The sequence below is a fragment of the Grammomys surdaster genome, unplaced genomic scaffold (assembly GCF_004785775.1).
Source record: "Grammomys surdaster isolate TR1022 unplaced genomic scaffold, NIH_TR_1.0 191, whole genome shotgun sequence".
Lineage (NCBI taxonomy): Eukaryota > Metazoa > Chordata > Mammalia > Rodentia > Muridae > Grammomys > Grammomys surdaster.
The window spans coordinates 13,985,699-14,009,346 of NW_021604636.1; the positions used below are offsets into that span (position 1 = coordinate 13,985,699).

At 41.6% G+C, this 23,648-nt stretch overlaps 1 protein-coding gene across 1 annotated transcript in view; it reads left to right on the forward strand.

Moving 5' to 3' along the window:
- Positions 1 to 23,648, forward strand: part of Neb (nebulin) — a 198,940-nt gene that overhangs the window by 130,000 nt on the left and 45,292 nt on the right. Inside the window, exons 97-123 of the mRNA XM_028769166.1 lie at positions 315 to 422; positions 526 to 639; positions 1,052 to 1,249; positions 1,585 to 1,689; positions 2,380 to 2,484; positions 2,586 to 2,690; positions 2,970 to 3,077; positions 4,649 to 4,762; positions 5,239 to 5,436; positions 5,764 to 5,868; positions 6,505 to 6,609; positions 7,772 to 7,879; positions 9,359 to 9,463; positions 10,786 to 10,893; positions 11,456 to 11,560; positions 11,650 to 11,754; positions 12,670 to 12,768; positions 13,171 to 13,281; positions 13,871 to 13,975; positions 14,587 to 14,691; positions 15,125 to 15,229; positions 17,326 to 17,430; positions 17,595 to 17,699; positions 18,483 to 18,587; positions 19,749 to 19,853; positions 21,171 to 21,275; positions 23,450 to 23,554. Coding sequence (XP_028624999.1) covers positions 315 to 422; positions 526 to 639; positions 1,052 to 1,249; positions 1,585 to 1,689; positions 2,380 to 2,484; positions 2,586 to 2,690; positions 2,970 to 3,077; positions 4,649 to 4,762; positions 5,239 to 5,436; positions 5,764 to 5,868; positions 6,505 to 6,609; positions 7,772 to 7,879; positions 9,359 to 9,463; positions 10,786 to 10,893; positions 11,456 to 11,560; positions 11,650 to 11,754; positions 12,670 to 12,768; positions 13,171 to 13,281; positions 13,871 to 13,975; positions 14,587 to 14,691; positions 15,125 to 15,229; positions 17,326 to 17,430; positions 17,595 to 17,699; positions 18,483 to 18,587; positions 19,749 to 19,853; positions 21,171 to 21,275; positions 23,450 to 23,554 — 3,051 coding nt within the window. The remainder of the gene's footprint in view (positions 1 to 314; positions 423 to 525; positions 640 to 1,051; positions 1,250 to 1,584; positions 1,690 to 2,379; positions 2,485 to 2,585; positions 2,691 to 2,969; positions 3,078 to 4,648; positions 4,763 to 5,238; positions 5,437 to 5,763; positions 5,869 to 6,504; positions 6,610 to 7,771; positions 7,880 to 9,358; positions 9,464 to 10,785; positions 10,894 to 11,455; positions 11,561 to 11,649; positions 11,755 to 12,669; positions 12,769 to 13,170; positions 13,282 to 13,870; positions 13,976 to 14,586; positions 14,692 to 15,124; positions 15,230 to 17,325; positions 17,431 to 17,594; positions 17,700 to 18,482; positions 18,588 to 19,748; positions 19,854 to 21,170; positions 21,276 to 23,449; positions 23,555 to 23,648) is intronic.

Sequence of the window (23,648 nt, forward strand, 5' to 3'; positions counted from 1 at the left end):
GAGAGGGAGAGGGAGAGGGAGAGGGAGAGGGAGAGAGAACACGTATAACAATACATAGCAATGCTAGGTAAGTCCTCCCTTGTATAAAAATTTCCCACACTCCCTACTCTACAGTTAACTCTGTTATAAGATGTCTCAGTTTATAGATTTAATCAAATAACTACCCTGTTCTAGGTTAGGCACCCTAATGACTACAAATAAAGTTTTCATCCTTGCCTTGAACATAAACCTTCCACCCCAACTTTAGTGGTTGTTTGAATGCTGTCTGAATGTCGTTGGATGCAATTTTATTAACACGGGTTTCTTTGTTCCAGATACTATACAAGGGAGCATGGGAGGGCACCAAGGCCTACGGCTACACCCTGGATGAGCGCTATATTCCAATTGTTGGAGCCAAGCATGCTGACCTGGTGAACAGTGAGGTCCGTCTGACATTTTTCCTCTCTTAGTGTTAGCATCTTTACTGGGGAACAAGAAGCTGGATAGAAAACTCTAGAAATCCTCAATGTTGAATCCATTTTTCAGCTTAAATACAAGGAAACCTATGAGAAGCAGAAAGGTCACTACTTGGCTGGAAAAGAAATAAGTGAGTTCCCTGGTGTGGTCCACTGCCTGGATTTCCAGCAGATGCGGAGTGCGGTAAGCAAGGCTTGCTTCCCTGTAGATGTGTACAACTTATGTCTACCCATCTATAGCCTTCCCTGTGACTCAAGATTACCTGGGAAGAGAGTGGTATGAGGTGGATCATCTTTCAGATTTCCCCACCCTTGCCTGTGTACCCTGGAAGTCTGTGGACATTGTCCCACTCTCCACCCCCACCCCCACCCCTCTTTGACCAAGCACACACTAAGAGCTTTGAATTGGCAAAAGGAGAAAACAACTTCCCTGTTGACATAGCATAATAGAGGGATAGGAAAAATATTTTATAATTGGTAGTGTTATCTTAAACATTATTGTATATGTACTGTTCTACATGGGAGACAAAAGATATTGGTCAGAATAATTCAAGTTTTAGTCTTGTAATAATTTTTGTCTTTAAAAACATTTTTAGTTGAACTACAGAAGAGATTATGAAGACACCAAAGCAAACGTGCATATTCCCAATGACATGATGAACCATGTGTTGGCAAAGAGGTGCCAGTACATCCTCAGTGACCTGGAGTACCGACACTACTTTCATCAGTGGACGTCACTTCCTGAGGAGCCCAATGTTATCCGCGCCCGAAATGCCCAGGAGATCTTAAGTGATGTATGATGCCCTTTCTGTAGTTTGACTTAGCCTACTGACTTCTGTTCCTGGTTAACCTTCTGTGGTTAACCATTTCCTGTTCATAGACCCAAAGACTTTCACCGCTAAGTGGCATGAGTAACCACTATTCATGTCGGAATCCCCTTTGAGCCATAGGACCCTTGTGTTGAATATTTAATCTGTTCAGCACTATTCTCAGACACTGTTCCCCTCTGAGACATCATCCAGCCAGGAAGAAGCTTTTGGCAGGTTGAAGGCCAGAGAACAGTTAGAAACCATCAAACAATGACCATCTGTAAATTCTGAATGCCTACCATGTTTCTTCTTTGTTGCAGAATGTATATAAAGATGACTTGAACTGGCTGAAAGGCATTGGCTGCTATGTTTGGGATACACCCCAGATCCTCCATGCCAAGAAATCATATGACCTCCAGAGTCAGGTGAGCCAATCTCCCTTTAGGACCAACTATCCAGATGTCATTATAGTCAGTGGTAGCATCTGTAGGCTGCTGTTGCTAAGCTCTGATTGAGAGACTGCTAGAAAGGTGTATGATCTAAGGCAAACAAATTGGTCCCAATCAAACCTCTTGTGGTGACCTGCTCTGGCATGAGTCTGTCCTATGGCTGAAGGCAATGCACATTTATAACAGAAAGTTATAGAAGAGGGGATTGGTGGATGGTGAACTATTCATAGGCATCGTCATCTTGACTTGGTTAATGCACAGAATTTAGGAAGTAAAATGTGTTTTGACAACAGGTACATATGTTTGGAGAGGGAAAAAAAAAACATCATTATCTGGGACATGTCCCAGCATGTGGCTGAGCTGTGATTGAGCAGGTCTGATGGACTATTGGCAGAGCAGGCTGCTGCTGGGAGGACTGGGAGGTGGCTTGGAGCAAGTAATAAAATGAAGAAAGACACCTCATAGAGATCCAGACCTCTCTCTTGGCGGGGGAAAGCTGCCACTTGTTTTGGCTGCCACACAAAGTCACAGCAAGCTGCAGAGGGACAGCAGCCTGCTTCTTAAATTAAAGCAGAAACCCAGATATAAAGAAAGGGGTGACTGGGTTGCTATAAACAGCTAACACTGCTTTTTACCATATTGTGTGACTTTGGCTTTTCTTCACAGCTACAATACACAGCAGCAAGTAAAGAAAATCTGCAGAACTATAACCTGGTCACAGACACACCAGTTTACGTGACTGCTCTTCAGAGTGGCATTAATGCCAGTGAGGTATAGTGTCCTTGTCCTGACTTGTAGGGCAAACCCTTTCTTGTCTTAGAGATAGATCTTCCACCAGCAAGGGTACAGAATTCATTCTATTTTGTCTGCAGGTGAAATATAAAGAAAATTACCATCAGATTAAGGACAAGTATACCACAGTGCTAGAAACAGCAGACTACGACAGAACCAAGAACCTGAAGAGTCTCTACAGCAGTGTGAGTTGTCTCTTTCAACACTTATGAGCTATCTTTCCACTGTCAGAGAGAGTAAGAAAAAGAGATAAGACCTTTCCCTAAGTTTTGTCAATTTTCTCCTGGACCATAAAATTCCAACTTTATCTACAAATTCTCACTATACAATTAAACCTGAAATTGAAGAAATGCCTTAGGGTTGGCCAAGCCCATCTGAGAAAGATGGAGATACAGAAAAACTTGATGATGTGGAAGCTAACCAGAATTCAGTTCCTGTACTCACAAAATTTTTAACCCTTCTAGAACATATACAAAGAGGCCTGGGATAAGGTGAAAGCCACCAGCTATAACCTGCCAACCAGTACTTTGTCCCTGACACATGCCAAGAACCAGAAGCACCTGGCCAGCCACGTAAGTCAAGTGCAAACATCATAGCCTCCCCTCACCATCTGCCCTCCTCCGTTCCCCATACCAAGAATTCCCAAGGCTGTTCAAATGTTGCCCAGAAGCACCCCATCACTCTTGGGGGTGTCTGACAAATACTCCCAATAGCTGGGCACCAGAGTCTATGCTCACTACCTCAACTCAGGGCCCTGCAGTCCCTGGAGAGTCACACATAGCAGCCAGGAGGACACAGATGTGATCTTTCAGGCTACCTATGGGCAGACAAAATGGATAGATAGCCTCTGCTTCAGCCAGCAGTGAAGAGAGAAAGCAGACACCAAAGGCCATACAGAATAGGGAGTTTCCAGCCAGGCCTGGTGGCTCACGACTATAAGTCCAGCACTTGGGAGACTGCAGCAAGAAGATTGTTGTGAGTTCAAGGCAAATGTAGCCTACATAGTAATTTCCAGTCTAGCCTGTACTACAGAGTAAGATGCTGTCTCAGAAAACAAAATCAAAAATAGGATATTTTGATAGAGTTAGGTGAGACCCAGTAGAAAGCTAAGCTAGTATATTTGGTAACTTGTTATCACACCATTACCAAATAACTAAGCAGATGAGGCTGCGGCACACGCCCCTCTTTTGGAGGCTTTTCTTCTTCTGTTGCAGATTCTTGGCAACATATTGTTGGAACAAGGAGTGAGGGGCATAGAAAAATTAAGGATCCTAACATTAGTTGGAAATATTTTTAAAGAGAAAAAAGAGTTCATTTGAATGCTAATTTTTCAGAGCTGAGGGAGAGATCAATGGAAAGAGACTGGAATATTCTGTTCTGGAAGATTCTGCTGAGAACTCTGCTTAGCCTCTAGTCAGTGGAGCAGCTTCTCATTTCCTCTGGGTCCTGAGAGCCTGTGTGTTACTCCTGTGCACTGGGAGGATGGCTCTTGCCTTTACCTTTTTCCTAGCTTGTGGAGTTGCCGAGTATCGGTTGACAGGTGGCGCAGACTAAGATCTAAAGGCAGGCTGCAGTACCTTGTTGAAATACTTGGAGAAAGTGAAATCCAAGAATTATCACACTCAACCACAGGGCACTTCACCTCTCAAGAGTAAGATTCCAAGCATGATTCTGAATGTTTCACTCAAGATAGTACAGGTGATGAAGCCACATCACTAACAGATCACTGAACAACCACTTACTATAAGCTGGGATTGTGGCTCACTAGGAGACTCTTTGCCTAGCATGTTTAGGGCCATGATTTTGATCCTCATCATTAAAAACATTTTAGTTGATTAAGTGTATTCCTAAAAACAATGTGTAGTGGCAGCAGTACTTGACATGGGCACTTAAAGCAAACAATACAGTTTTTTGCACTGTTCAGTATAAAAGTACTTTCAGATGTTGCCTGATAGTCTCACAATGGCCGTTGCTGGCTCTAGTGTCTTTTCAAGGGTCAGGAAGTGATCAGTGGGAAGTGGTCCAACCCACACCCCCACCCAACATCAGCTGGATCAGGCTCCTTCTATTGTTTCATGATCTTTTTTTTTAAACAGTAAGTCTTTAATCTTTATGTTTAAGCTTTCCTACTTGTTCTCTCTAGATCAAATACCGAGAAGAGTATGAAAAGTTCAAAGCCCTTTACACGTTACCAAAAAGTGTCGACGATGATCCAAACACAGCGCGGTGTCTCCGAGTGGGCAAACTTAACATCGATGTAAGTACTGCAGAGGCTTCACTGCACAAGGAAGCCGAATCAAAGAGCCATGCGTTATCAGAGTACTCTCTGTGAAACCAGGCATGTGACACTCATTGTACATCTATACAGAAACTAAGTATTACCTCAGCCTGGAGGTTGGAGAGATGAGATGGTCCACAGGTAAGAATACTTGCTGCTCTTAGAAAGGACCCAAGTTCAGTTCTCAGAATCCATATCAAGCAACTCACAACTGCCTGGAACTCCAGCTATGGGAGCCAACATGCATGTGACACACACTCATTCATACACTCACGCAGACACATACATAAACATAGAAATAGACCTTTTAAAATATCCTGGTATTAATCTATACGAAATGCAAGAAGACCCCAGCCTCCACCCCCACCCCAGCTGTTTGCTATGATCTGGAGAAGACAGACGTTCCATGACAACACAGCGGTTTCCTTGTAACTGGGTTGTAACGACTTTCACAGCGCCTGTACAGATCAGTGTACGAGAAGAACAAGATGAAAATCAACATCGTGCCCGACATGGTGGAGATGGTGACTGCCAAGGACTCTCAGAAGAAAGTCAGCGAGATCGACTACCGCCTGCACCTCCACGAATGGATTTGCCACCCTGACTTACAAGTCAACAGTCACGTCAGAAAAGTGACAGACCAGATCAGCGACGTAAGCCCATTGCTTAGAAGGACCCTCCCATAGTTGCTCCAACATACTCACACCCCAACATTGTTGAGAAGCAGGCTCGCCCGCCTGTCCACCTTGGCCTTTATCCCTCTTGTGTTCTGATTACCCATGAGTCTGAGGGGATTTTAGAGTTATCCCTGAGAGCAGGATTGGGCAGATTTCTGTGGCCTCTCAGCTTCATTGCTGATATCCTTTGCTTTTATTTTTCCCTCCCGTGTCACCTGGGTCTAGGGTACATCTATTCTTTAATATTCAAGGGATGGTCAGATTTTTTTTTCCTGATCTTCTGCTTCTGCTGAAACCCCCTAGATTGTGTACAAAGACGACCTCACCTGGCTGAAGGGCATTGGTTGCTACGTCTGGGACACTCCTGAAATTCTCCATGCAAAACATGCTTATGATCTACGCAACGATGTGAGTGTCCCCATTTGATGTGTCGGTCTAAAGACACCTCTACACAGTTTAGAGTCAAGGAGACAATGTGTACAGTGAGAACAGTATCATGGCCCGGTTGTGAATTTAGTCTTATTGAAGATGCCCGAGCTGGAGAAAGATGCTCAAAAGAGAGTGGTCGTTTCTTAGCAACACATTTAGCATTTCTTTCAAACAACTTGATACAGCTGTGCCTTGCTCCTCTGTGGAGAAGTGACTCCAGGCCCTCCTCTCCTTAAAACTAATTTAGATGTATTTAAACTATTTTGAATATATTAAACTGTTTTGAATATATTAATGAGCTCATAATTCTTATTCTATGAAAAACTCATTCTTTGGGATAATCATTGGGATTTATTTGTGAGATACAGGGAAGTTTGCCACACAGTAATGTGATAGTGAGGATTTCAGCAAGAGCTTTCAGAGAAGGGCAAGACATCACAGCATCTGTATAATTCTAAAGCCCTATATGACTGTAAACCCTGGTAGTGAGGGTTGTTATTCAAATCCATCCTCTGCACATTACTGCTGGGAGTGACCCTCAGTCTCTCTGTAAAATCTTGTGCTGTCCAGTACAATAGATGTTCTAGCATAGGCTTGCTTGCTTCCTCTTGGCAGATCAAGTATAAAGCTCACGTGCAGAAGACAAGGAATGACTACAAGCTGGTGACTGATACACCGGTCTATGTTCAGGCAGTCAAGAGTGGAAAGCAGCTCAGTGATGTAAGTCCTCCCTGGGGAAGTGACTCTGGGTAGCAACGAAGATAGGGCACAGCTCAACCAAGGACTGGGCGGTGGCAGCTCTTCCTAACTGGGGACTAGACTTGGTACCCGAGAAGGTGCCTGAAAAGCTCCCTTTCCCTGACAACTGAAGCATCAGTAGTTTGCAGGGGTAAAGCTGCAAGCCAAGTCTGTGAAATGCCTTGTGTGTTAGAGCATCCAGTGGTACTTTATTGCTGTACTCTGCATACTGTGAGGCATTTATGTCTCCCTGTCTAGGCTGTCTAATAATTGAAGCCAAGTGGCAAAAGGAAGCAGGCCATGGCGTTAACGATGTAGGTTGGGGTTGTACCTCTGCCGTATAATACAAGCCTGGGAAAAGAGTATAATTTCTCTGTGGCCTGGCATCTTTATGTGTAACATGGGGAAGCATGTGTGTAGATTCCCTGTCATGCTCGTGAGCAGGCAAAGAGGAGAGCCACCAAGCTGTCCTTTCTCAATTCCATGCACAGGTAGCAAGTAAATATTAGAGTCCACCAGTTGTCAAATCGAATTAATGTAACCTAATCTAACCAGTCATAGGATCTGATCCCACCTGTTTATTACCTTGAACTTCTGGAGGGGACATGTCCATCCCTATCTCTGACACACGAGTAGTGCTAATACTTCTCAGGGCTATGTGCAGCTGGTTCTGATTCCACTGCGTCATAAGACAGAGTCACACAGCTGAGGTCTCTAGGTGAATCTGCTCCTTTTCTTTCATTGTGACAGAAACCATAGGAAGAACTAATTAATTTGACTTTCAGTTTTAGAGAGTCCACTCTGTGGTTTCTTGGCCCTGTGTGCTGGTGGTAATCGAATGTGGCAAAGGCTAGTTCTCTGCCTCGTGGTAGAAAGGAAGGAGAAAAAGGGGTGGGGAAACAGGCCTCGGTCAAGAATCTGCCCCCACTGACCAATTTCCCCCAGCTAGGTCCCCACTTCCAAAATGCTACCACTGGCTAGGGTCAAAGAAGCAATGGCAGTGAGAGAGAGTGTATTTATAACACTGAGCCAAGGCAAGCAGGCTGCCCCATTTTCATAGTCTTAAATATGGATTTCCACTTGCTTCGTTCTAACAATGCAACTGCAGTCTGAATGAACTCACCTTACTTCTCTCTGCACCCAGGCTGTCTACCACTATGACTATGTGCACAGTGTCAGAGGCAAAGTGGCCCCAACTACAAAAACTGTGGATCTGGACCGGGCCCTCCACGCATACAAGCTTCAGAGTGAGGTGGGTGTTGGGAAAGGGGAATATCAGCAGAAAGCCAGGCTGCAGGGCCCATAGAGGCAGGTTGGCTTATGTATCCTCACTGACTGGTCTTGTAAGACATATAAAGGCTGTTCTATTCTGTGAGCTTGGGAAAACAAAACAAACCAAAAACAGCAAAAACAAATAACGTACTATTCCACTCAGTGAGTTGGAAACACGAACCAGTATGTCTTGCCTTCCTTCTTGACTAATGGGATCCTCCTAAGAAGCAGTCAAACAAATAATAAATAGGCATGTAGTTGACCAATATTTGCAAGTCAGGAAGAAGAGAACAGGTATGCCATCACTACTCTTAAAAACCTTAAAATCACAATGGCAGAGTTAAGGCATTTGCTATAAATGGCTACTAACTGTAAGAGATAAGGGTAGGAACAGTCATTTGACTTTGGAAAAAGAAGAACGGGGGCCTACCTCTCATCCCCCTTTTCTCTGTGACCTCAGGAAGCTGCTTTACTGCTATTTTGTATTTTGAATATAATGTCAGGTTTTTTCCACTTTTAAGCATGATTCTTAAGCCTGTAGCTCCTCTAAGAGCCAGAATATTTAAGACCTTTATCCTACACTCCTTCTCCACCAATATGTCCATCTTGACTTCATTCTGTGATATCACTAAGTCTGGATAATACAGGAGGACAATATCAGATGTGCCTCATAATAATAACCATCTCAGGGACCATCGATGGCTTGAGTATCTCCCGAGGGTGGGGTTAATGACAGAGATGGTGCTTGGCTGCCTATCTTGTCTGCATGGCCCGAATTCTTGCTACATGCCATGAGACCAGACAGGTACATGTTTGGAAACACAAACACCCTCTTTTCTATAAGCCATGTCCCTCTTTCAGCTTTGTCTTAATTTGTCCTGTTGCTTTCATGAAATACCCTGACAAACATAAGGAGAAAAGACCATCCTGGTTCACAGTTCAGGGGTCCATGGCAGGGAAGTCACGATGGCAGGAATTTGAAGCTGGTTATATTCTGTTCACAGTCAGGAAGCAGAGGGAGATGAGTCTTTGTACTTAGCTAGCATCTTCCCTTCTATACAACCTAGGAGCCAAACACAGGACATGGTACTGCTTTCAGTCAGAGTGTGTCTTTGCATCTCTGTAAACTCAATCAGGAGTGTCCCTCCTGGATACGTTCAGGGGCTAATCTAATGGAGTCTCTCACAGGTATGCCGCTAGGCTTGTCTCCTAGGAGATCTTGTAAAGATCCTACAGAAGTGACAGCACCAACCCCTACAAGTCTTTTTTCCCAAAACAGTAAGACAAGAGGAACCTGACTGAATTCATGATTCTTACAACTGAAGTTCTTGAAATTAGTTCAGAGGACATAAATAGATCAACTGTCTGACCAAAAATCTAATGAACTACATGTGATGTGTTTAACTACATGTTATTTGATGCTAGAAAACATTTTACTTGCTCTTTTTCATCCTGGCAGAATCTGTACAAGAAAGGCCTGCGCTACCTGCCCACCGGGTACAGGCTCCCTGTTGATACCCCTCATTTCAATCACACCAAGGACACCCGCTACATGAGCAGCTATGTGAGTAGTCCTCATTCTGTCAGGGGCTGAAATCTGAATGTGAAGAAACTAATATTAGTCAGTAATCTCTTCTCATGCTCAAATTATACCCAGAAAACACAGCATGATGGTGGAAAGGGCAGAGGCAGATGTCATGTTTCCTGGGGATCTGATGGCATTGGCTGCTTCTACAGTTTGAGTGTGCCTGACTAGGATAGTGAGTTATAACAGGACGTCATGGACACCTTGGTTCAGTATTCAGTACTGTCAAGATGCCTCTGTTTCAGCTGCCTTAGACTAGAAGCATCACAAGGGCTTGCCACATCGTTTACTGGAAATGTAACGTCATATATGCACTGTGTGCTGCAGATGTAAACTTAGGAGGCATCACTGTGTGTCCCTTTGAGGAGACTTCTTCGAAGCTACTCACCTTGCCTTTTACCTCTGTGCTCAGTTCATGGGCAGCCAAGTGGTGTCTAGATTCCTGCTGCTAGTAACTTGCCATTGGTTGCCTCTGGCACTTCCCTTTCCTGGGTTTTGTCAGGACCTGAGACCTGTACTCCAGGGACAAGTCTTAGAAAAGGGTGGTGTCTGCAAGCTGTACCATGAGCCAGCCGTTGTCTGGAAAGCCAGATTAAGTTCTCATTGATGCTCATCTTCAGAGTCCTAGGAATTGACCATACTGACCAGACAGTGCCAACATGACCCAATAATGCACTTCCAAAATAGACATTAACAGAGTTAACAATCAAAACTGTTATTTTTAGAAATCACTCGATAAGTCATCCATCAATATTAAAAAGTATTATCTTGATCCCTTTTATATTTCCTAATTTTCAAGCTACTTTGAAATTAAAGTGATAGTTCTTTTCTTGTAGTTTTGCATCATCTCCTACAAAAAGACTTCACCTGATGAGGGCATTTTTTTTTTACCTTTCCAGACGTGTCTTTATCAGTCAACTAATTACTTTCAAGGCTTAAGACCACATTAAAATCATGTCATTGGGGCCAATGAGACAGCTCAGAGGGCAAAAGCATATGCCATGTGAGCTAGCACCATATCTGACTCCCAGAGCCCATGGAAAGAGGAAACAGATCCTAGAAACTGGCCCTCTGACCTCCATATGCATGTCATATGCATGTCCTTCACCCACAAGTACACATCATGCACACACACCCCAATAAGAAAGACATAACATTTAATTTATGTTGATGACTGGTTCTTACAGTTGATGTTTAGAGAATACATTTCAAATTAAGGCACAGTCTCTCTTCTAATTGAGAGATACAGTACGGTTCTTTGTGTAGCCATCACTGATCTCCATCTGGCTTTGCTTTCTCAGTTCAAATATAAAGAAGCCTATGAACACATCAAGGCAAATGGGTATACGCTTGGACCCAAGGACGTCCCGTTTGTCCATGTCCGGAGAGTCAACAACGTTACTAGTGAGGTACCGTGAACACTCATTCTCTGGGAAAAACACTGAATTCCAAAATCATGGCTTTGTTTGAAAAACATTAAGAATTCTTATGTTTCATTTGTAAGCTTGCAGACTGGACAACCAGATGAGTACCATATTTTGGTTCTGGTACACCTCTTTAAGTGTGTGGGGTTTTATTTTTTCCTATTGATAAATAATCACAGAGACTTGGTTCCATAGACTATGCTGAGCTTTTTATTTTTCTAAAGAAAGAATTCATTTTGGTATCTATGTTATTTGGTATCTATCTTGTATTTGGTTGTGTTTGTGTCTGACTCACCACCCTGATTTATCAGCTTTATTTGTATATCTGCCCTACTAAACAACCATCTCATGGAACGTAGACTACTTTGCAATCAGAATTCTTCACCTAAATGAAGGAAGCATTTTCTCTAGTTCTACTCTTACATCATTTTGTAGTCCCAGAGTTTCCTCTCTTGGCCCTTCGTGTAAAGATTTAATTGTTTGTTAGTCAGTAGATGCCCTTATGATCCTGACCTAAACATTTAGAATGGTTTCTCCTTCACTGCAGAGACTTTATCGAGAACTGTATCACAAACTAAAAGACAAGATACATACAACTCCAGACACACCTGAAATCCGCCAAGTCAAGAAGACACAAGAAGCTGTCAGTGAGGTAAGAGTGTGGGGAGCAGACAGGCCATCTGTCCAGAAAGAAATGCCATTTGCTCTTTAAGGTGATTCTGTTCTTTCCTCCCACTTTAGTTGATCTACAAATCAGACTTCTTCAAGATGCAGGGCCATATGATCTCGCTGCCATACACACCCCAAGTGTTGCACTGTCGCTACGTGGGAGACATCACCAGTGATGTAAGCACCTTGTAGGCTCTTTCTAAAGGAGTCCTATTGAGAAATAGCATTGCTTTCAGCACTTAAGATACTGGGTGTGGGCTTTGAAAAGCCTTTTCCAGGGCATATTTCTTAACTAAATATAAAATTTGGAGGTAAAATTGTGAGGGAATTCCCACAGTTTTCTGGCCATAGGAAATGTCATGAGAAAACCAGTGGAGGAACAGGGATGGCCACCATGCCTGCTTGTTCAGTGACCCCTCATTCTATGTCAACATCAGAACTTCACTAACTCCTACTGTTCTAGTGTCCCGTGTCCCTGTTCGTATTAGGTTTCATTCTCCTCCTGGTCCTGTTGGCACTCTCTCTTAGCATCTTCCTACTGCCATTAAAAACAAACAAACAAAAGCTTCTTAGATATCTCCTTTTTCTGGTGAACCTACCTATTGAATCTGCAAATTTTTCCTTAGACAGGATAACACAATATCACTGTTCTCCCTTGTCTCAGGGTTAGAGATTTAACTTACAGTTTGGATTTAGGTAGAGTAAGAGAATAAGGTATATATGTTGAATCAACCCGAAAAGTCCAGTGCCCCCTTCTCTGTAGAGGAAACCTTCCATAGATCACCAATGAATGTATCAAATCATGACTCTACTACATACGCTTGATAGAGTTTAAATTGTGAATAAGGCACAGAGTAAGCTTAACGACTAACAATATAGTAAAATAATCATAACAAGGTATTAAAATAAAAGATATTTAAATGCACAAACTGCTTTTTTCTTGAATTTTTCATTTTATAGTTTTTCATAATAGTTGACAATGGAAAACTGAAACCATAAAAAGCAAATTGCGCACCAATAAAGAAGTGTGGCTGTGTTTTTTGTCCTGTATTTGCCCTGACACATAACCAGCTGACTGTGTTTGCTCTGCAGATTAAATACAAAGAGGATCTGCAAATCTTGAAGGGACTTGGCTGCTTCCTGTACGACACTCCTGACATGGTCCGCTCCCGGCACCTGAGGAAACTCTGGGTGAGGACACGCCTTCACAGTACATAGCTTTCCCCATACACCTATCATAAACCCCATTGCTAGCTTCCAGTCAGGAGAAGAGAAGAAAGAATCTTAGGCCTACATCGACTTTTAAGGAGAACTTTGCCATCAACCCACTTGAGTAGGTCATAATTTACTTATGATGATCTGTGCCTGTTACAAAGGTAATGAACTTAGCTAAGTGATGGTTGTTTCTGTTCTTGTTTGATATTGTTTTGTTTCCCCCAAGAGGGGTAAAACGGGGTAGAAATGATTGAGACCTTAGCATCCCAGGACACATTTAGAGCCTTCTCAGTTTGCATATGACAGCCATTTGAAAGACATGACATGTGGTCCCTTAAATGACTAATCAACTTATGTTTCTGGCTTTCTTCTTCTAAGTCGAATTACCTGTACACGGATAACGCCAGGAAGATGAGAGACAAATACAAAGTGGTACTTGACACCCCAGAATACAGAAAAGTACAAGAACTGAAGACACATTTAAGTGAGGTAAGGATGCATCACCTGCCACTACATGAGAGTCAGACAGACCAGATGGACTGAGTACTCAAGATTCTCAGTTCCTCTCTATGATGATAAGTACTCACTGATGACAGGGAAAAGCTGTCCCTCTGTTCTTGACTACAGAGTATCCCAATGTCTATACAAATCAGTTGGCCTCACACTGGCTCTATTTTCTTTCCCTTCTTGTAAAAAGGACATTAATAGTTGCCCTTCTATAACTAGGGTAAATAAGAGGTTTGACATGATTTTATAGCTTAGAAAGTCTTTGTCTTAAGCAATTGTCTATAAACTAACATTAATTCAAGTTTTTCTGTCTGGAGTATGGAACCAAGAATACAGCAACAGGGTAATTGACTATTGGGTGGCTTGATGATGTCTGGTGTATTGATGCAATGGTGGGGAGGGAGGGGAGGTTCAGGAAACAAATATTTATGAACCATCAGTTTAGAAGGAAGAAACTTAGCCAGTTGCAGCAGTTGGTTGCCTGCCTTACCCTCAAGCAAGCAGGGCATCCACAGAACACTAGCCATGCCATCAAAGGGCAAGTGACAGAGGTTTCTTGTTTTGCCTGTAGCTGGTGTACAGAGCCTCAGGCAAAAAGCAGAAGTCCATCTTCACCTCAGTTCCTGATACCCCTGACCTTCTAAGAGCCAAGCGAGGACAGAAGCTTCAGAGTCAGGTAATGCCTATGACTAATGAAATTGATTAGTCTTGCATGTGATAGTAATGTCTACTTGACCTTCCTGGGCTGTAGCTGACAAAATTTGTTGTCCTTGCTGCAGCCTGTGTCCACCAATATTGGAGTTTTCTTTGGGACTATAGTAACTGCACTTGGGTTTTCACAGGCAAAGGGTACCATGTCTTTTTTGCTAAGAGCTATCTGACCTTGTCCTCAGATGAGTGGTCATGAGCTCTAAGTAATAAAAGTGGTTCTTTGATCACTTCAAAAATGTTTCTGTTATCCACAGACAGCTGAAACTCTATGTCACATATGCAGGCAAAGTTAGGGGGAAAGGATGCTGGAGGATCTTTCAGAATCCTCTCAGTCTTCTGTTGGCATTCTTTATCATATGGCTTTACACTGGATCAAGTCCAGCAGGAGGAATGCTAGACAGCTGGTTCATGGGTATGTGTTTTCAAATGTCATGTCCAGAGAAACAAATTCACAAACACATACACCAACAACAACCTCAGGCAGCCAAACACACACACACATAGATAAAGATTCGAAATGAAGAGGACAGACTGAAACTTCATCTCTAACTCCTCCCCTGCTCTCTTATTACCCAGTATCTCTATGTTGAGCTTGCCACTAAAGAGAGACCTCATCACCACGCTGGAAATCAGACCACAGCCTTGCAACATGCTAAAGATGTGAAGGACATGGTCAGTGAGGTAAGAAGAGGATTCCATACCAACACATCCATAAGCTAAGAAATACTTCCAAGCCTTCACCTGCTATTTCAATGAGACCTTTACCACTACAAAGTGTGCCCATCATCACCCAGACACAGAAGCTTTGCTCTAAGAATGAGATGCATTGTGCCTTCCCCTTAGATTTGTGACTTGGGTGTAAATTGCAAAGGGTTAAAACCCAAACTTGGACTAGTGTCATGGCTCTACATGTAAAAGCACTTGCAGGACAGGCCTGAGAGCCTGGAGTTCAATCCCCAGAACCCATATAAATTTGGAAGGAGAACCAACCCACATAGTTATCCTCAGACTCCATGCGTATGCCACATGTATGTATGTACACACACAAACACGCCACAGTAATTATAATGAAATTTAAACTTGTTTGTCTTTCTCTTCTCTTTCTATACCTTAGAAAAAGTACAAGATTCAATATGAAAAGATGAAGGACAAGTATACACCAGTTGCAGACACGCCAATCCTCATCAGAGCCAAGAGAGCTTACTGGAACGCCAGCGATGTGAGTGTCTCTCTCTTTCTTCTCCTGCTGTGGCTGGGAGAGCTGTTCTGTTGCAGCCACAGCTTAAAGCCATTGTCCACAACATGGATCAGGAAAGTACTCATACATACACACTCACTACACATACACACTCACACACACACACACACACACACACACACACACACACACACACACACAGCATCAGTCCAGCCAAGTAGCTAAGAACTGTGTTGAGATGCTGCAAGCTATTCGTTATCTCCTGGGCAACAACATGACCCTTCCTTGTAGTTCTTGGGCGGTATCCTAGAGATACCTGATAACTAATTTATTTAGACATAAAATCAAGGTCTTGGGTAGAAAAAAAAACACATAGATTCAATTAATTTGCCTGCTCTTCAGTTCTATGTAATTTTTCTTATGTGTGAAATAGGATGAGAAACATGGCAATGAACTAAGACTACACACCAAAAAAAATGTGAATAATGTGTGTACTACACTACTGAGCTTGTTAGTTAACGCTTGGAAAATGTTCTTTCTTCTCTTAATTGCCTACTATAGAGTGTGTAAATGCCAGGACACATGAACACAGTAGCTAGAATCAGAGGGGAGACTTCTTTGGTCATATCACCTGATCAGGGAAAAGTCTGCCTTCTACTGGTAATGAGTTCATCTGTTTCTGAAGATAGGAATTATTAGTCCATTTGAGGGAGGGCCTCCTGGCTTTGTGCCTCAGAACTCAACTGCGGATTTGCTATATCTATTGCCACAACTCTTAGTGGATTGGACATCTGGACTTACATGTAGCTGAAAGCCCCAGCCAGCACTACGTATCCACAGGATAGCTCTAGATTTCATTACCACATAAGCTAATTACTAAGAAAGAGACAATTCTAGGTAGTACTTAAAATACAAGCTGAGGAAACCACAGATTTACCTCAAAAATCTATCCTTCAGCACAATTTCAGTCTCTATGTGACATTGCCTGTCTTTATCATTCAAGGTTACAGCTGAACTTTTCCCATTTTGTTTTTGTTAAGTAGGCTTTTACTTTGTTGCCGAGATGGCCTCTCATTCACTGTGTAGCCCAGGTTGATCTCAAACTCATAACAGTCCCTCCCAAATCCTGAGAGTATACTGTTTGAGCCACTGTGACCAATACTTGTCATTATTAACTTGTATAAAATTTAATTTTCTTTGCACTGGGGTGGCCATACATTAAGATTGATCCCAAGGAGCAGGGCAGTGGTGGTGCACATCTTTAATCCCATCACTTGGGAGGCAGAGGCCAGCGCAGATTTCTGAGTTCGAGGCCAGCCTGGTCTACAGAGTGAGTTCCAGGACAGGCAGGGCTACACAGAGAAACCCTGTCTTGAAAAACCGAGAGAGAGAGAGAGAGAGAGAGAGAGAGAGAGAGAGAGAGAGAGAGATCCCAAGGTCCAGCTGTGCCCTAGAGCTTCCCCCATGGCAATTTTTATATCCTTAATCTTTAATAGTCTGTAGCACCAATTCCAAGAAAGTTTAATCTTTAAAATCACCCCAGCACAAGGATGTTAGATTTAATGTATCAACCATGACTGAACCCACAAGTCATTTTCTAATACCACCCACTTAAAGAACAGAGTATTTCAGAAAACACATCTTTCACTACATGCTTGCTCGGGACTGAAAGCAGGCCACCTAGACAAAACAAGGCTATGGTCTTCACTGTTGTTTGCATCCTCCTCATCCTGGAAATAAATTCTTTAACATTTACGTATATTTCGATTTTGTTTAAGTTAAGTAGTCTTCGATTTAAAGGAGAACAGCAAAGACATACAGAGAATTCTAACATGCCCCACATGGTTTTGCCATCACTAACCTGCAGACATTTGCACAACCATGAACCCTGGCTCCATCCATTACTATTTCATGAATCCATGTTTTTTTTTTTTAATTATGAAGTTTTCTTTAGTGTCTTTTTCTCTTCCAACATGTAGAATGGCTTTTCGAGTTTTTCCCTAATTTTATTCATGGGGAAAATCTTAAGAAAGAAACTCACAAGGGTTAAAACTGAACAGACCCGAGTTATTTAACTTGGTAATCTTCCTAATCAGTGTTGTATTCTCTCTTAACAGCTTCGCTACAAAGAAACATTTCAAAAGACTAAAGGGAAGTACCACACAGTGAAGGATGCCCTGGACATTGTGTATCATCGCAAGGTCACAGACGACATCAGTAAAGTATGTCCCTGGATGTGACTGGTTGAGATGGGTTCTGAAACCCAACATGGTTTTTTGGTTTTGTTTTTTCTAAAAAGCAGTCTTACTTTTCTAAAACGCCAGGGAGATGTGTTTTACATTAACTTTCGGTTGACTTTATAGCTGCCTTTACATTTTTACAACAGGTGAAATACAAGGAAAACTACATGAGCCAGCTGGGAATCTGGAGTTCTATCCCTGACCGACCTGAACATTTCCACCACCGGGCAGTCACTGATGCTGTCAGCGATGTGAGTATTACTGTTAGTTTTCACCTAGAAATCAATGCTGTCCTGTGAGCTGTGGCATCAGCCACTGCATAAAAACTGCTACAACAGTTGCCTCGTGTTTTGTTGTTGTTGTTGTTGTTGTTTTGCAGGGGTAGAGACTAGGCATCACATGCTGTGGTACATGAGAAACAGTGAATGTGTTGGGTTCAAAGGATGACTTGTGGGAGTTAGTTCTCCCACTACCATTAGGGTCCTTTGTGGCATGTACCTTTTACCTGCTGAGCCATCTAGCTGGCCCCATTTCCATAGATTTAGATCTTGGGTATGGTTATTCAAGTCATAAAATTTAATTACTAAGTGAATAATCCTGAGCTTGGAAGGGGAAGAACTATATACAAATTTGTCACCCTATGTTTTCCTCGATGACTCAAACCAACATAGTTCATGCCTGTCTTGGGTCCTTTGAAGAGAATATGACAGAAAGCAAGGCCCATTTAGAAATAGGTTTCACCTGTCCATATGAAAGATTAGCTGGCAAGTCAATGATATTCTCTATAGAAAAGTATACTGGTTAAGGTTGATTTTAATTATAATAAAAATGAAAATTTCTAAATATTATAAGAGTAGTCATAAGAAGAAACCAGTAATTCTGGAAATGTATTTAAATAGAACAGATTATTTTAAATCTTCATTATTTAACAAACTTTGGGAATCAGAGTTTCCAATTTGTTCACTTGGATGACTCCTAACCTGTAACTATTCGAGATGAATTACTAAAACTCCTTGATATTCTTCTTCTCTTAGGTAAAATATAAAGAAGATTTGACCTGGCTTAAAGGCATTGGTTGCTATGCCTACGATACTCCTGACTTGACACTAGCTGAGCAGAACAAGACTCTCTACAGCAAGGTATATCTATTATCTTCCCCATGAGAATGATGGCTTCATCATTAAATATAAAGCTGAGCTTACAGAGATAAGCACTGCGGGAAAGCCTTTTGTAGCTTCCCCTCTGTCCTTACTTCTAGACCCTGTAACTAAACCCCATACTGAACTCTTTACTTCTTAAAGATTTTCAAGTTTGTTTTGTTTGGTTTTTACTGGGTCTTAATATGTAGCTTGGACTGACCTAGAACTCACTGTGTGTATTGAGTAGTTGGCCTTGAACTCACAGAACTCTGGCTCTCTCTGCCCCCTGAAGAGCTAAGATTAAAAGGCATGTGCAGTCATGCCTGGCTAGAGATTTCCTTAATGCTGACATCATTAATGGAAGTTTATTTGCATTTGATGAAAAATTATCTAGTACGACTACTCATGACTATTCCAGAATCCCCTCTCATGAATCTATAGGGATGAATCACCTGACTAAAGCATTAATATAGCAACAAATATCAAATGTGGTTATTTTAATCTACAAACAATGTGGTATATGAGGTGAATTACAGTTTTTTGGACTTCATTTTTCTATTTAAAAAAATAAAACAGTTGAATTTGCCTTTAACTTAAAATAAAAATCATCCAACTTCTGATATGTGCCAGACAGAAGATATTTTACAGTAAACTTGGTGGGTCTCATTTATTGTAGCATCTATTTTCTTAGTTAGAATCATTTAAAGTTATATTTAAAAACATTCTTAATTTGTAGAACTGATTAAAAACAGGTTGCAGGGTAACTAGGTCATTACCCACCCTGCTCTGTAAAACGTTAATTATCTGATTAGTTTCTAGGAAACTATAGTTTAACTAATGAACTAAAAGCTACTTTCATGTGGCCCATCAAAATACATTAAAGTAGAAACACTGTACTATACCAAAACAGAGAAGAAAATGCTTTAGGTCTTTGATCAGCATGGAATTTGTATTTGGTGACCATCTAATAGATGGTTTATTCTATGCATTTAGGACTATTTTCAAGATGTCAGTCCTTCTGCTTTCCACTGCCCCAGGAGATAAGAAAAAAAATCAATAAAAACTTATCTCTATGAATGCATTATTAAAATTGTAAGATAAAGAGCATTGCTCATCCTTAAGATTGGATATGCAATCAAATACTTATGTTCTTTCCCCCAGTATAAGTATAAAGAAGTATTTGAAAGAACAAAGTCAAACTTCAAGTATGTTGCTGACTGTCCAATTAACAGGCATTTCAAGTATGCAACTCAGTTGATGAATGAGGTACGTACAACTAATTTGATTAAGCCTATTCAGTTCTCTTAAGAAATCTGCAGGGCTATTTCATTAAAACCTAATATACAGCATGACAGGAAATCTGTCCAAAATGTTCATTCCATATAAGGTCTTGGAAAGACTGTACAATGTCTTTATCTGGTAGGCTTTGCTAAACCTTGAGTAGGCTCATGTTCATCTTCACCTCTGTAACACAGTCTTATGGTGCCAGAGAGAGGAAGAAGGAGTCTGTGGACTATCAGCTGAATGCCTTTAAACCATGTTGAGCTGGGAGACCTAGACGGTCAAGGTTGATCCAGTAGTCCCACAAAGACACCAAAATGGAAGTGGTCAGAACCCTGACTCTCTCAATGGGGATACTTGCGTTACTCATGCGTTCAAATATATTCAAATATAAGCACACAAATACACTCCCATGGAATTGGATCCATAGTAGTATCTATTTACACCTCCCTTTATATTCTACCCCTTCTTTCCTATACCCGTTTTTACAGCAACGTAATTTGAATATAATTCGAGCAAGTTGAAAAAAAATCAAGCTATGAGTCCTAACTGGGGAGTTTTTATGATGTTTAGATGTTTTTATAACTAAACTTATACTTTTCTGCTTTCAGATAATCCGTGGACTTGCATAAGTTCAAACATGTTAGAAAATTAGTAAAGAATCACTAACAATGAGACTGTAGCCAGCAGTACAGAAATGTATGGTCTTTGCCGATTTCAATTCATTTTTGTTTAATTATTTCTTTTCAACACATTTCTAGACAGGAAAACTCTAAAAACAATACCATCGGCAGCTTCCTAGGACAGTCTTGATATATTTTGTTTTTCCTATATCATGACTAATTTCCAGGTGTCTTTTAAAACATCAAGTAAATTAGTACAACTTTCCTTGAGTAGACCTAGTTATACTTTTGGATGTTATAGTTAGTTATACCTTTGTATAGCATTAATTATACTTTTAGGTTCTTGCTGCCTTGTATATTAAACTTGTAGATTATTGGCACCTCATTTTAAATACAGTGTAGGATTCCATACAGCCTGACATCACTAACATCTCTGATGCAAAGATGGAAACATATGGGCCTAAGGTACATCAGTTTGCTCCAGAAGTTTCTCTCTCCCGGGCTCCAGACTCTTTCTGGAAAATCTATGTTCACTTATCATTCCTACCCTCTGTATGATCATCTAAACATTGTCCCGGGAATTGATAGGTTTCAAACTCTCTGGAGTGCTTAGATTGAGATGTCACCATGTACCTTTGATGTCATATTCTTGCTATAATTTAATATGATGTTTGAGCAGAAAAAATACAGAGCTGATTATGAGCAGCGGAAAGATAAATACCACCTGGTAGTCGATGAACCTAGACATCTGCTGGCTAAGACCGCAGGCGACCAGATCAGCCAGGTACTGTGATGAGGCCGACAGTTCGGCCCAGACAGGACTGTGCTCCGATTTCTCCCAAGGTGTCGTCCCGTCTGCTGCAAGGATGTCATAGGTTCTGCCTATGATATTGGGATGTTCTGTTTCAAAATATCTGTGTAGCCACCCAAAGAGCCTGTGAGCTATTTGAGTGTGCCAGTCAAAACGCTCTGTGTCCTCACTTGTGCTGTGGTGAAGGCGGAAAGAGAAGCCGGGGGGGCCCCCTCTGTTTTATTCTTCTGCAGAACCCAAAACTGCAAATTGAGTTGAAAAAAAAAAGTTATGGGAGAAAAAAGACAGAAGAAATCCCTACTCTGTTTTTCTGTTCTGACGAAGTCATCTCCATAAAGCAGTCTGGGTAGTATAGTAGCACACCTATTGCTACCTCTGTCCCACACGTTTGCAAGGATTGTAGGTGGTCAGAGTGTAAATGTTTCACCACACTCCTTGCCTTCCACATGGGGGCCTCACCACACAGCTCTGTGAGTACACAAAGTGTGTTAAGCCTACATCTCTTCACTCAGAGGTGACTGGGATATAGAGCCATGTTCTTTCTGTCTTCATGAGTCTCTTTTGTGCTTCACTGCTCCTTGCATGGACAGAGAAAATATAAATCTAGTGCCAAGATGCTTCTGAAACAAGGCTGTAATGAAATCCTGCGTCCAGATATGTTGACTGCTCTCTACAACACACACATGTGGAGCCAGGTAATGTCCAGCACGGGGTGAAGAAGCAGGCTTCGACCTTCCGTGCATCTCCTTTACGCTCTCATTGGCCTCCTCTCCTGACCTCTGCCCCTGCTGCTTTCTCATGATAAAGCATATATGAATATTCATTCCTTAAAAATAAACTCTGACAACCATGGCCTGGCATACCGGGCAGCCATCATCTATGCAGCTAATACTTAGAAATCCTCAAAGATCAGTGGAGAGTCTCCACACTTTTTTTTTTCAAAACGATACAATATTTACTTTTTTTTTTTTTAGTGTTTGCTTCAAGAGGCAGATTCCCTAGAAATTAAGGTTCTTTAGTAGATTAGTGGCTTTTAAAGATCTGAATATTTAATGTTTTCTTCTCATTGCCCCATTGCTCAGTTCTCACTGCGAGTCTTTCAGAGAGCTAGGGCTAGCCATGTAGCCTCCGGACATTGGCCATATCCATGTTGGTAATATTATCATTCCACAAAGTCCATTGAGCACACACTGCCACCTTTCCATCATAGAATGGAAGGGAAATGTGGTAACTTAATTACCTGTGAGAACATTAATGAAATGCCATTCTCTTGGCCCAAACCAAAAAGGCTTTAGCCAGTCTTTTGTATTAGCAGATTTCTTGTCGTTTTAGTTTGTTGCCAAATCAATATGTATATAAACACAAACATAAACATCCTTGGCCTTGATAGGATCATCAAAACACTGTGCATGAAAGTTTGTTGGTCTCTGTATCTGTCCTGCTTAAAACAGCTTATCTGCATGAAACTGAAAAAGAAACAAACAAAACCACAAAAAAAAAAGTGACTTGGAAATTACAAAAATATGGTGCATTTTGGATATGGGGGAGAGGGAAGGTGGGGGGACTGGGAGGAGTGGAGAGAAGGGAGGATACAGTTGGGATGTATTGTATGAAAAAAAATAAATGATGGATAGATAGTAGATAGATTACAGATAGATAGATTATAGATAGATAAATTATAGATGGATGGATAGATAGGTGGGTGGGTAGGTAGATGAATAGATTGATAGATAAACAGACAAGAGAGATGATAGATAAAAAATCTAAAATACTTTAAAAGTCCTATATACTCATTTTATTGGACACCTATTTTACTTGGGCATGGAAAAATACCAATGTAATATGGAACGTTAGAGTGAGATTGTCAGTCCAGAGAAGAGTCTAGTCTTCCTCTGAGATTTACTACACACATGCACTTGGCTCAGGCTCCGAACCTCTGAAAGCCCCTTTGCTTCTATGTATATGAAATATATTGGAAAGTATCTGTCCATGCTACTATACTACTGCAGTGAAATACAAACGGTGTCACATCTCCAGTTAGGATTTAAGGCAGAAGCCACTATGATACTAACACACTCTGGTGTTGCATGAGTTTTCTTTAGGGACTCTGCTCTTGAACGTAACTTGTCCTTTCTTTCACGATTTAGATCAAATACAGGAAAAAGTATGAGAAGTCAAAGGACAAATTCACCTCCGTTGTAGACACCCCAGAGCACCTTCGCACCACAAAAGTCAACAAGCAAATCAGTGATGTAAGTTCACAGCAAAGGGCCTGCATCTTCAGGCTCAGGGCATCTGCCCAGGTGGGGCCCACTGTAGAGTGTCAGGTGTCTGGGACACAGCTGT